At 55.1% G+C, this 13,692-nt stretch overlaps 1 protein-coding gene across 2 annotated transcripts in view; it reads right to left on the bottom strand.

Annotated features, from left to right (window-relative positions):
- ACSS2 (acyl-CoA synthetase short chain family member 2) overlaps window positions 1–4,020 on the bottom strand; it is a 29,721-nt gene extending 25,701 nt beyond the window's left edge. For both annotated transcript variants that reach the window (XM_062009213.1, XM_062009214.1), the window contains exons 1-2: window positions 3,875–4,020; window positions 3,485–3,680 (exon numbers count right to left, since the gene is read on the bottom strand). In XM_062009213.1, coding sequence (XP_061865197.1) covers window positions 3,485–3,680; window positions 3,875–3,998 — 320 coding nt within the window. In that variant the 5' untranslated portion in view covers window positions 3,999–4,020. The remainder of the gene's footprint in view (window positions 1–3,484; window positions 3,681–3,874) is intronic.
- Window positions 4,021–13,692: the final 9,672 nt, after the last annotated feature.

Raw genomic sequence — 13,692 nt, 5'->3', positions numbered from 1 at the left:
GGGTTTTTCCTTACAGAAGGGTTTAGTGAAAGAAGCTTCACAGCTACAAGCCCCTAAATCCTTTATTAATGTGTGGAAAAGGACAAAAACACCCCAACCACCACCTTCTCCATTTTATCTTTGCACATCATGTTTGTTCTAGGCCCAGAGTGGGAACCATGGGCAGCTAATCCTTTTGTTTAAACAAAGGCTGCCCTGGCAGCCTTTACCCTCTTTGTTTCTCCTTTCCAGATGTGTTATTTCATGTGCAAGCATAAGAAAGCAGAGAACTGATGCACTCTCCCAAACATGGCAGAACCAGCAGCACCCTGCCAAACCCCAACACCTGGGTTACAGGGAGTATGCAAAGCTCTGCCTCTGCCCCCTGGTCCCATCAATACCACCAGTACTGCAGCTGGGGTGACTGGTTTGAGAAGTGAAGGCAAGAACTTCATGCTTCAGCTATGCACAGGTCACACAGAGCACAGGCTTCACCTAGGTCCCTTCACAGTCTGGATCTAATGAGACAGTTCTGTAACAGGTGAGGTTCTTTTTGAATTCCCACCTGGTTATATTTTTACCTTCACAAGCTGATTGTTATATGAGATTATGAACAGGCACTTGACCACAGAAGTAAGGGTTCATGCAGCACAGGTATGCCTACAGCAGGGTAAAGGCATGCTGTGCTCCTGCTCTAATTAGCAACCCACCACAGATGAAGTCCTCAGCACTCATTCAAGTCCTCTGCAAGTGCCCTCAGTGTCCCAGCTACTTTGTCCAGTGCATTTTGCCTGCAAGCCATCATCAGTATCTACCTGCACAGTAAGCACTGTTACTGACTTCAGCATTTCCACACAGTTACAAAAGAGATGTCACTTCAGAGAGTGAGGCTTTATCAGAAACGTTTCCTGGAGCTTCTGTTCCTTTTTAGGCCACAGCAGCAATACCAGAGAAAGAGGAATCAAAAGCAGCAGAAGCAGAAATAGTTGTAACGTTCAAGAGCAGCAGGAGATGGCCCAGTGAAAGGGGCAACAGGGCAAATGCAAGTGTTTCCTACAGACTCAGGGTGATTGGTTTTGATCTCAAGAGTCCAAACAGCAGCAAGAGGACAATACCACGACAGCAAACATCACCTATGCACGAGTTCTGCAGTGTGCAGCAATCTCATGTACTGCCCTTTGTGCTGAAAGAGCAATTCCATGTGGCTTGGGATTAGACCCTCTGAGTGGAGCCAATTTGGGCAGCCCTAGATTGCTGGTAGTGCTGTTCATCCTATCCACACACAACTCGACAGAGCCAGTCGGCAGTGTACAGCAGCTCTGAGTTTTGGCAGGACACATCTCCTCCTGGGCACACTCAGCAGTGCCTCAAAACATTATTCACCTTTTCCCCTCACTTCTCCTCTCTGAAAGCAAAGACCAGAGTCTTGTATCTTTTCAAAGCTCTCACAGAGCTGGGCAGCCACCGATACCTCAGTATAAGCTCAGCTTTCCTTCCCATCTAGCAGGCCAGAGACTTTTTGGAAGCAGGTGGCCAAATTACTCTTAAAAAAAGAATAATCCAAGTGGGTTTTTTTTCCCCAGGAAACCTCTTTGCCTTTTAGAGGCTCTCATTTCTATTCTGACCTTTCATCCAAAACTGAAATAGCGTATCAGGAAAGTGGGCTCATCAAGTAGTGTCAAACACAAATGGGAATGGACAAGACAACAGCAATTACACTTTGCCACTGAGGAAGAGCATGTCCAGAGGCACGTGCACACTCCCAGAAGAGTAAATTTACAAGCCATAACCCTTAGCCCTGTTTCCTCAGGAGCTCTGTGTCCCAGGCTTGCAGGTCAGCACCGCACACCCCACACCCAGGGTGCATCTTCCATCCCTCCCACAGCTCCAGGGCTGGGTCACTTGTGGCAAACCAGGTTAGGAGAATTTATCCCAAAGTAGTCAGGGAAAACTGCCTGTTAAGGAGGAAGGGAGATCTTATTCTTCATCACTTCTAACACAACTCCTCAGGCTCTCACTGCTTTAATATCCACACCAAGCCTTGGTCAGCATCACAAATAGCCCCACAAAGGCTACTCAGAATAACTTGCAAGAAGAATCTTCATCAAGACCAAATGAAGGCTGTAGGCCACTCCCTAGCTGTCACCCAAAGATTCATGGGCAAGAAAAACACTGCACCCACTCCCTGAGCAAACCCCAGGGCAGCTGCCAGCGCTGGCCTGCCAAATGGCTTTGTTTGCTGGCACACTGTTACCTGGGTGAGCTTACAAAGGAGTTTTCATGCAGAAGATGCAGAAGTCACTTTACACCCAAGCGACTCAGAGGATGTATTTAACTATCAGGGAAGTAAACATTTCACCCATGGCTTATCAATACGATTATTTGCTAGGCAGCATGTGTAATTCTTTCACTAAAGCTGCAGAAACCCCGCCATGAACCTCATCTTACAGTTGCAGCCAGAACCCCCCTGGTATAAACATGCTCCTTCCTCATCACTTTTACTCTGGGTGACTGGGGTTCAGCTGCACAAACCCACTTAAGAGCAGCACAGTTGCTCATCATTAGAGCATCTGGCATTTTTATTGCCACGACAGTAAGACTCCAGCTGCTCTGCTGAGGGGATTCACCATAACCCACACAGTTATTGCATCCCTAACAAGTGGTACATTTACTTGTGCTTCTGTGCTGCCTCACACAGTCACACCAATGCCATGGAAATGCATGACAGGTCAAGGGCAACAGCAAAATGCATGGCTGGGAAGACACTCTTCTCAGTTTGGGGGCACAGCTGTGGTGCCAACCGAGCCAGTTCAGCAGGGGAGTATTAGTTCTGGATCTCAGACATCAACAGGGAAACCTATTTTGTACCAATATGAAAATCTCAAGTTTCACGTGGCTATTGAAACTAGGAACTCCCCTGCTAAAAATAAACCACAAATATACTTCAGACAGGGCTGTAAGGTAACTTTTCCTCCCAAGAGTAAAAGGCAGAAAGGCAGAAAGTCAGCCTTTCTGAAAGCAACAGGCAGTGCTACATGTTCAAGTGCACAGATAAGCTCAGGTTTCAGGAAAACTTTTCTGACACAGGAGTGGAAACTTGCCAGACCCACCAAGCATGAAGGTGGGAGATGTGGTGTTTCCTATCTTTTGGCTGTTGGATGATAGCTGTTCCTCAGCCCACGCCTCTGCCTGCTCCACTGGGGAATTGTGGCATCTGCCACAGTGCTGTCTGACTGCTCGGAGCCTTTAGTGGGTACCGCTGCAAAGGCAGAGCTGCAAGTCAGGAGCTCCCCAGGGCTCTGCTGGGCTGCTTCAGTGCATCCAGGATGGGCAGAAAAGCACAGCTCTCCTCATACACACACACACAGAGCAAGCACCTGCTCTACCGAGGGAAGGGTTAAAGCCTCCCAGGTTTTAATTCACCTCAGCAGAAACCAGGGCTGCATGGACACTTCAGCCATGACATTTACACACCTTCCACACCACCGTAACACCAGAAATTTACCAGTAAAAAGCGATTTTGTCCCCGAGTTTCTTCTCGTTGACATTTCTGTCCAGGAGGTTGTAGCAGATGTTGGTGGTCGCCCCTTTCATCCACTCAATGAAGATCTTCCCTTTCGTCACATCGAAGTTGTACTTCAGGAAGGGCCCCGTGTGCTGGCTCTTCCAGTAAAACTCTTTAGCGATGTCACCCCAAAACTCTGCGGAGGCAACGGCCGGAGCTCGTGACCCGGGCACGGGGAGACAACACGAGGGGCAGCCCCCCGGCTCCCGCAACCCACCGTGGGCTCCCGCGGCCCCGCCGCCTCGCCCTCGCCCCCGCCCCGCCGCCGGGCCCCGGCCGCCCCCGCCCCGCCGCGGGCCTCGGGCCGGAGCGGGCCCCGCCGGCGCTCACCGTGCGGCTCCTCCACGGAGCGCTGGTAGAGCCGCTGGTAGTGGGCCAGCGAGGGGACGTGTGCCGCCGGCAGCAGCTCGGGCCGCGGCCGGAACAGCCGGGCCTGCTCCTCCGGCAGCACCATGGCGCGGCGCCGGCGGCTCTGGGCGGGCGGGCGGCCGCCGAGCCCGCTTCAAAGCGGCGCGGAGCCGGGGGCGGGGACGGCGGGGACGGCGGGGACGGCGGCCCGCCCTCACGGCGGGGAGGGCAGCGGGCACGGCCGCCCCGCGGCACGGCAGGACGGGCTGCGCTGGGCGCGCTGCGGCGCACGGGCACGGCCTCGGCGGCTCCCGCAGCGGGCGGCCTGTCCCTGTCAGCGCAGTGTCCCTGTCAGCGCCTTTGCCCTGTCAGTCCCGGCTCCCTGTCAGCCCTGTGTCCCTGTCACAGCATCACAGGATCTCACGGGCTGGGAGGGACCTGCAAAGCTCATCCAGTGCAATCCCCTGCCAGAGCAGCACCGCCTAAAGCAGGGCACACAGGAACCCATCCAGCTGGGTTGGAATGGCTGCAGAGAAGGAGCCTCCACACCCATCTGGGCAGCCCCTGCCAGGGCTCCCTCACCTCAACAGGGAACAAATCCTTCCCTGTGCTTCTTTGGAACCTCTTTTGTTCCAGCTCATTGTCCCTTCACTGCCCATCCCTGAGCACAGCCTGGCTCCAGCCTTCTCACACCCACCCTGTATGTGTCTGTAACCATGAATAAGGTCACCCCTCAGGCTCCTCCAAGCTCCAGAGCCCCAGCTCCCTCAGCCTTTCATCAGAAGGGAGATGCTCCACTCCAACATCTCTGTGGTCCTGCACTGAACTCTCCAGCAGCTCCCTGTCCTTCTGGAACTGAGGGACCCAGAACTGGACACAACATTCCAGATGTGGTCTCACCAGGGCACACCAAACTCCACCTGACCTGCTCACTGCTCCTTGGAGTAGGTTTGGGGCAGCTGAGTGGACAACACAGACCTCAACACAGGGTGCACTGACCCAGCGCCCTGCAGCTCCTACCTGGGGCACATCTTGCAGAGCCAGAGCCCAGAGCACAGGCACAGCCCATGCAGAGTCCCCACAGCTCCTGCTGCTGGGGTGCATGGGGAGCACAGAGCAGCCTCAGGGTCACACAGGGACTTTCTGCAGCCCTAAAGATGTTCCTGTGGCACTGAGACATGAACGAGGTCACCTCTCAGTCTCCTCTTCTCCAAGCTACAGATCCCCAGCTCCCTCAGCCTTTCATCACAAGGGAGATGCCCACTCCATCATCTCTGTGGCACTGTGCTGAAGTCTCTCCAGCAGCTCCCTGTCCTTCTGGAACTGAGGGGCCCAGAACTGGACACAACATTCCAGATGTGGTCTCACAAGGGCAGAGTGGAGGGGGAGCAGAACCTCTCTCCACCTACTGCCCACAGACCTTCTGTGATGACCCCCACATCAGCCATGTTTCCCCCCATTCACCATGTCTTCCCTCTCAGCTTGTGCTGCTCACCAGTGGTGTCCCTCCTGTCAGCTGTATCCCTTCTGCCAGTGCTGTCCACACGTCACATTGTCACTGGTGTCTCCTCCTGTCAGCCATGTCCCGTCCATCACTAGTGTCCTCCACTTGCCCATGTCTCCCCATCATCAGCCATGTTCCTCCATCAACACTGCTGCCCATCAGCACTTGTCAGTGATTCCCCCCATGAGGCATGTCCCCTCAGGCCCTTCACTGGAAGGAATCCCAAGTGTCACCAGGAGAGGCCCCTGGAGCCTGCAGGGCAAGCTTGAGAGAGGCAGCAGGGTGGATGTCTGACACCAAGGGTCAGCTTATGGCCTGACCAGTGCTGGCAAGGGGATGTGCTCAAGGCTGGCTTCATCAAGATAGGCCTGTGGTGCCCATGCCCATGGCAGGTACCTCCTGTGCTGACACCACGAGCAAGCAGCAGGACTGCCAGCAGAGAGCTCAAGGTGGGTGCTGCAGGCTCAGAGGTGCCCTGCAGGGACAGAGGGGAAGGCACCATGCAGCACCAGGACCATGCACAGGCTGTGCCATGGCATCTCCCTTCTCCCACACGTGATGGTACTGCATGGGCTCTGCCAGCATGGATCCCCAGAGCAGCATCCTGGGAACACCCAGAGAGCCAGAGACAGGGTAGGAGGATGTGACCAGTCTGCACATCTTCCTGCTGAGGTTTTCTGTGCTGATTTTCAGCACATGGCCAGGCTGGGCAGCCCTTCACTTGTGCTGAATGAACCAGCAGACAGCAGCGCTGGGGTTAAGCACTGGATCACACACATCTCCCCACCGATGACACTCCTCCTCTGCATTGGCTGCAGAGGAGAATTTAATCAGCACTGTGATAACAGCCCACCAGTCCTGCTGGGAGCTAGCAGCTCCTTTGTTTGTAAATGTAGCTGCTCAATAGCAATAGTCTGGGTTCAGGCACATGCCATGGCCCTTTGGCTCAGGCAGCCTCGCTCCCCTCCTGCCTCCTGCTCCCAGCTATAGGGGTATTGACAGGCCAGGTTGTGCTGAGCACAACGATCAAGCCCAGGCTGTTTCCCTCCTGCCTCCATCAGTCACTGGGAAAGAAACCTGTGAATTTCAAGCTGGTTTAAAGCTCCAAAGAATAGCTGATGAATATCAGCGCCTTGTAATTTGGCCTTCTGCTGAGTACAGTTAATATATTCATAATCATTGTACATGTAAATGAGCTGGTAACACAATCAGCGTTATAAACCAAACCCAGGAGACATGTTAATGCTGTTTGCCTGAGCTTTTTGAGCAATTTAGCAACAAGAAAATGTCTGTCTGTCTCCTAAATGGGCCTAATTAACCTTATAAAGATGCATTTTCCTCTCACAGCAGCACATCTGTTTACTTGGGCTCTGCGGGCTGCTGCTATTTTCATTCTGGAACAGGGGCCCAGGTCAGTGAGAGGTTTGGTGGAGGCCCAGGCTGCAGAGGAGGGGAAACCAGGCTCAGGAGAGGTACTACCTTCATCAGTGGCCCATTAGAGGAGGTTGGGGTTGAATAACTGCCTTCCCCATATGGCTTCACAGCTGTCCCCAGGCTCGCTGACACCTTTTGTCTCTCTTTCATTGAGCAGAGAACCCTGGAGCTCTGGTGCACCCAGTGATGGTGGCTGTGGGGCAGACTGACCCCCAGCTCCCTGCAGCCTCCTGCCAGGGAGTGTCAGAGAGGGCTCCTGTCTGCCCTCAGCCTCCTCTTCTCCAGGCTCAGCACCCCCATTCCCTCAGCCCCTCCCCAGCACCCTTGTGCTCCAGCCCCTTCCCCAGCTCTGTGCCCGGCTCTGGCCACGCTGCAGCCCCTCAGTGTCCCTGTGGCAGTGAGTGAGGAGCCCAGCACTGAGCACAGCCCTGGAGCTGCAGCCTCCCCAGGGCCCAGCACAGGGGACAATCCCTGCCCTGCTGCTGCTGCCACAGGAGCATATCCCACACTCAGGCAGTATGGGGAGGAGCAGGACTTCACCAGGGCTTGATGGGACTGTGAGGGCTGCAGACAGCACCCAACAAAGCAGATCTGATCTTGCTTTTCTTCCTTCTGGCTTGTCATGTCCTGCCCCACACCATGTGGGGATGGAGGGGGCAGGATGGGGTGTGCTGTGAGCAGGCAGGGTTGGGGGTGGTGTGAGGATCGCTGGCTGCCAGGCAGGCGTGGGAGCAAAGGGATAGAGCAGGAGCTCAGCAGATGCTGACACCAGAGGGTGGTGTGGTCTCATGGATCCCCAGCACCAAACCCTCTGTGCTGCTCAGGCCTTGGGGCTGGACAAGGGGTAACAGGCACAAGCTGGAACACAGCAAGTTCCTCTGGAACAGGAGGAGAAACTTCTTTACTGTAAGAATGAGGGAGCCCAGGCTGCCCAGGGAGGGTGTGGAGGCTCCTTCTCAGGAGGTTTCCAAACCCACCTGGACACGTTCCTGTGCCCCCTGATGGAGGAGAACCTGCTTTAGCAGGGGGTTGGGCTGGATGATCCCTTCCAACCAAGGGGCTGGGTTAGTCCCTTCAACTCCCACCATTCTGGGATTCTGTGCAGCTTCACCGTATGTGATGTCCTCAGGAGCCATGGCAGGGACTGATAGGGCTGGGAACAGGAAAGCCATCGCTGGAGACACCCCACTGCTCTGACACACGTGTAAGAAGAGGCCTTGGAGACAGCTTTTATCCAGGGTTTTTTTTTCATAGAGATTTCTAATGTTTATTTTTTAACAGACTTGGTTTAAATTTTTGTTTTCTACAATAATTCAATGTAAAAATCCCAGCACAATATACAACAGTTTGAACATTTGGAGTAAGAAATCCAGCTCGGGGAGACATGTAAGTTCAGCTAGTTTCTAATACAGGTAGCAAATCCCCTCCACCCTCCCCCCAGATTTACCAGCCAGGAAGGCATGTGGACAGGAATGTTTGACAAATGTCTCCCCCCACCCCCCCAGCAAGACAGTGGCTGCCTTGTCCCTGCCCTGCCCTGGGAAGCATCACCTTGGAAGGGGCAGGATCCCCTCTGGGGGATGCCTGGGAGCCTCTGACATTGCAAGGTAAAGTCTGCAGTCAGAGGCTGGCTGGCCCTTGTGCTGAGCCAAGAGGGATGCTCTGAGTGGGCCCTGCAGGAAGGACTCTGAAGGTATGGGGCTCTCTTGGGATGGAGAGGAGAGCTGTGCTCCCCTTGGCAGCAGTGCCAGCAGCCTTGTGCACTCGTGCAGCCATCAGGTTGTTGGTGCAGCCCATGGGAAGGAAAACAAAGATGATGCAAATGTCCCTGGCTCTGGGATCTGAGAGGTCATCTCAGCAATAGCTCACTGGCCTGGGATCTGGCAGTCTTTCAGGAAGCCACTTTGGCCTGGTCCATGGTACCCAAGCAACCTGGGATGGTCCTGCTTGAACAGCCTGGAGTGATCCTGCTCAAGCTACATGGGATGGTCCTGCTGGAGCAATGTGGGAAGGTTCAGCTCAAACTGCAAAAGATAATGCTGCTCAAGCAGCCTGGAGAGGTACTGCTTGGGCAGGGTGGGCTGGTACTGCTTGGGCAGGGTGGGCTGGTGCTGCTTGGCAGGGTGGGATGGTCCTGCTCAAGCAGCACAGGATGATTCTGCTGGAGCAGCATTAGAGTGGTCCTGCTTAAGCAACATGAAGTGGTTCTCCTTGATCAGTATGGAATGGTCCTACTGGAGTAGCATGGGATGGTCCTGCTAGAACAGGGTGGGATGGTCCTGATGGAGAGGCATGGGATGGTCCTGCTAGAGCAGGGTGGGATGGTCCTGATGGAGAGGCATGGGATGGTCCTGCTAGAGCAGGGTGGGGTGGTCCTGCTCAGGTAGCATGGGGTGGTCTTGCTTGAGCACCATGGAGTAGCTGCAAGTGGCAGGGATAGGACAGTTCCTCATGCCCCACAGCACCCCAAGCACATCATCCCAAATCATCTCTGGCCTTTCTTGCCCCTCTTGGGAAGTCTCCCGAAGATGTGCCTGAAGGGATCTCAGGGGGCTCTGGTAGAGCTCTGTGTTCTGAAGGAGTTATTGCTAATGCTAAATCAGGACACTGGTGACTTCATCTAGCTGAGTTGTGAAACCTTCCAAGGGCAAAGACCCTCCCACTTCCCCAGTGACCAGTTCCAGCTGCAGCAGCCCTAGGGAAAAGCATTTCCTGAAGAAACCTCCCTGCCTGCAAGCTGTGGTCATTGCCTCTACTGTGACAGTGCCTGGAGCAGCGGGGATGGGAGTGGGATGGGAGCCAGTTCTCCGTCTGACTGAGCCCCACACTCCATCCCCAACAGTAAGAGCCCTTCATCAGGGATGGCTGTGCTGGTGGTGGCTTTCCTGGGCTGGTGAGAGATGGGATACAGGGCAGGGGAAGGGGGAAGAAACAGAGAAAATGACAGCAGGAGTCAGGTATGTTGGAAGTAAAAAGGTGCAGGGAGGATGGAGAATGAATGGGAAAGGTCAGGCTGGGAGAAGATGGGAAGATAGGATGGAGTTGGGAGGTCAAGGACAGTGAAAGAGGGAGCTGTGAGGTAAGAGAAGATGGTCAGAGGTCAGGAAGGGGTGGAGGGGAAATCAGTGAGGTAGATGGGACACTTGGAGGAGAAGGAGGGATGGAGAGAAGTGGAAGAATACAAGGACAAACAGGGAGACTGAGAGACAAATGACAGGGGATGGTTGAGTATGAGGAGAGACTGGGCAAGAGGTGAAAGAGCATGAAAAATAATGGGGAACAATGGAAGGTGCAGGTTCCCTGGAAGAGGCATTAGATGGAAGATGAGGGAGAAGGTGCAGGAGAAGCTGAAAGTGAAGGACAATGAGGAATGGGCAATGGTGGAAAGAGAATGACAATGAAGAGGACAAGAGAGGCTGAAGGAAGATGAGAACTGGGCAGATGGTAGGAAGCAGATGATGAGGAAGAACACTGTGGTGTTGGAGCACGGGGAAGGATGGGGGACGATGGGAGGTGGAGGAGGGCAAAGAAACTGGGTAAAATGGAAGAGGAAAACCAGGAGAGATGAGATGGCAGGTAGTGGAGGACAAGGAGGGAGGCAGAGATGGAGATGAAGAAAGGAGGGATGAGGAGACTGGGAGATTGAAAAGGATGATAGGAAGGATGGAGAAACATTGAGGGGATAAAGGAAGACAGGGACTAGAGGGCAGTGGAGGAGGATGGATGAGGAGGTGGTGGGAAATGGAGAGGTACAAGGGGAGGAGCAGAAATACAGGGGTGGAGGAGGTGGTGGGATTGGGTGATGTGGGCAGCTGGAGGGATGGTGCAATGGCAGGAGGGTGGATTTTGGGATGGGGAAAGTGGAGGAGGATGAGGGGAATGAGGAGACAGGAGAGGCAGAAGCAGATAGAGAAAGATGGGGAGAAGACAGAGTGGAGGAGACTGAAAGGCTTAGGGTGATGGTGGGAGCTGCTGGAGGATGAGAAGGGATGGTGAGGTGTTGACATAAAGAGGAATATGAAAGGAAAAGAGAAACTGGAGGCAAAGCAAGATGAGGATAGATAGGACAGGGTAGAGGTGGAGAAGGAAGAGAAGACATGAGGAGATGGTGGAAGATTCATGAGGGTGGCAAGAAATGGACTGTAGTTGGTGAATGAGCAGGTGAGAGGTGGAATGCAAGTGTGATAAGAAGGTGGGATAGGACAGGCAATGGAGGAGCACAGGAAGGAGGGATGGAAAGTGTTGGGTGATGGAAGAAAACAATGAGAAGCTGTAATGAAGGAGCACATGAGGGTGGGAGAGGAGATGGTCAGGGAGGAGCAGGGCATGGCAGGGAGGGATGGGACACTGAAAGCACGCTGTGAAGGGAGAAATGGGATGTGAAGGGAGCAGAAGAGGACAGGGAGGGATGGGGAGTGGCAGGTGACAGTGAGGTACAAGAAGGGAGAAGGCACAATGGAGGATGCAGGAGCACAGGAAGGAGGGACGGGACATGGTGGCTGATGGAGGAGCCCGCAAAGGAAGGGTGCAACCTGGAGGGTGGTGGAGGAGGATGGGGCACAGGGGGTGACAGAAGCAGAGGAAGGAGGGATGGGTGGACAATGGAGAAGCAGCAGGAGGGTGGGATAAAAAAGATGGAGGCATAGAGGAAAAGAGATGGGATATGGTGGGTGATGGAACGCAGGGGAGAGGAATGTGAAGGATGGGTGAGGGAGGAGCAGAATAAAGAGGGATGGGACGTGGTGGGGAATGGAAGAGCAGTGAAGGAAGGAAGGAATGTGACTGAGGAAGGAGGTTTGCAAGAAGGATGGGACATAGAGGATCAAAATGCAGGGATGGAACATGGAGAAGGCTGGAGGAGCAAAGGAAAGAGGGTGAGTCATGGTGAGCAATGGAAGACTTTAGGGAGGGACAGTTTATAGAGTTTAAGTGAGCCTGGAAAAGGCTGAGAGCAGCAGGTGATGGGGGCACAAGGGCAAGAGGCTGTGAGCAGCAATGGGAAGGGGCACGTGGGGTCTGTGTGCAGGAGCTGCTGGGCAGGCTGGGACGGGGCACGGGAGGCACAAGACACACCAGCAGCACAAGGACCATGCCAAGTGAGGGGTGGCAGCCCTGGCAGTGAGGCTGTGGAGGAGCTGTGGGTGATGATGAGGAGTGCTGGTGGTGTGGCACAGCCAGGGCAGGGGCAGGGGCAGCACATGGGGATGGTGTTGGGGAGAGACAGGACAGTGAACAGAGGCTGGCACACTATGCCTGGGCTGGGCAGCTGCTGGGTTGGTGGGGACAAGATCTAAATACATCTCCCCGCCATGGGTGCCCCATCCAGCCCACAGCTCCCTGCTGCAGCAGCACCCATTCTCCAGACAGGACAGGCAGCACGGCCCCCCCAGCACGGGAAGGCAGCACCAGTGGGGTGGGTGAGGGGTTGCAGGGTCTTTATTCATCACACAACAAGCAGGCACGGTACAGGGGAGCAGGGTAGGCTGGGCAGGGGCCCGTCATCGGGGCAGAAGGTGCCCTTCATGCGACCTTGGCATGGGCAGGCGCGGGGAAGCAGGAGCAGAGGGCAGGGACAAGAGTGGCTTTGCCAAAAAGCACCTTGGGCTTCGCCCTGGGCTGGGCACTGGCAGGTGGGGAGGGCAGGGGCTGAGGCAGGCTCCTCCATGCCTCGAGCAGGTTCTGCCTGGTGCCTTTGCAGCCCCCGGCTCAGCCCCCAGCCCCGCGGCAAAGGCCCAGCACCGCTATTTACAGAGTAAGACACAAGCGACCGATATTACAAAGGATGACAAGGCAGTTGTAAAAATGAGAAACCACATTCCAAAAGTAGAGTCTTTAAAAAGAAACCAACCAAAAAACCAACCAACCAAAACCCCCCAAACCCCCTGTTACCAATGAAAATGCTTAACCCCCCCTCCCCAAGAAGGGATCTATGTACAGCGAGAGGTTGCCCGCGGCAGGGGCCGGAGCTGGCCGGGACAGGCAGGGCTGCAGCCCAGCCCTGCTGCTGGTGAGCCTGGGCAGTGCCTGCCCCACGGAGCAAAAGGCCATCGGTGCTGGGCCCACGGGGCCCTGGCTGATGCTGGTGTGTCCGGAGACACGGGCAGTGAGTGGCCTGGCGGAGACGCTGGCGGGAGCAGCGACGTGGCAGTGATGCTGCAGCGGGCAGCGGGAGCCTGGTCGGGAGAGGGCAGCAGCTTCCACACAGGGAGATGTTTGTTCAGTGAAGCTGCCAGATGCCAGAAGTGCCCAGAGGCCCCAGAGCAAGGTGCAGAGGCCCCGGAGCAGCAGGACAGGGCCGCTGGAGCAGCGTGTGTAGACTTAGAGCAACACACAGAAGCCCTGGAGCAAAGTACACAGCCCCTGCAGCAATTATTTATAGAGCCCTCTGAACGAGATACACGGTCCCAGAGCGACGCCCAGAGCCCCAGGAGGTGTGGGCACCTGCAGGCAGCTCCAGCTGGGTGAATCCCTACCCGGCCCCTGGCAGATGGCGTGAAAATAGGTCAGGTATCTGCCTCTGAAATTGCTGTTCTCTTGGGGGCTGCAGGGAGGCGCCAAGGCTGCTGTTTGTGGGGCTGAGAGGCAGCCCCCTAACCCCAGGAGCTCTGTGCTGCTGTGGGGGCTGTGCCTGCTGCCCCCTCCCTCCTCAGATAAGGCTTTTTGTGGTGGTGACTGAGGGGTGTGTGACGCAGCCCACGCTGCAGCCTCCCGACCCACAATCTCTTAATCCAATTGGTGCATCACCTCCCATGGAGCTCGTTTCGGTCTGTTTAAGAATGCACTTGGTTTTACATTGCAGGCTGTCTGGAGTGGGGCAGAGCCAAAAGAGGAGGGGAAAAAAAACTCAAACCAAAGGCAAAAG

Source organism: Colius striatus, chromosome 16 (genome assembly GCF_028858725.1).
Source record: "Colius striatus isolate bColStr4 chromosome 16, bColStr4.1.hap1, whole genome shotgun sequence".
Taxonomy (NCBI): domain Eukaryota; kingdom Metazoa; phylum Chordata; class Aves; order Coliiformes; family Coliidae; genus Colius; species Colius striatus.
This window is presented reverse-complemented; position numbering and strand designations above follow the sequence as displayed.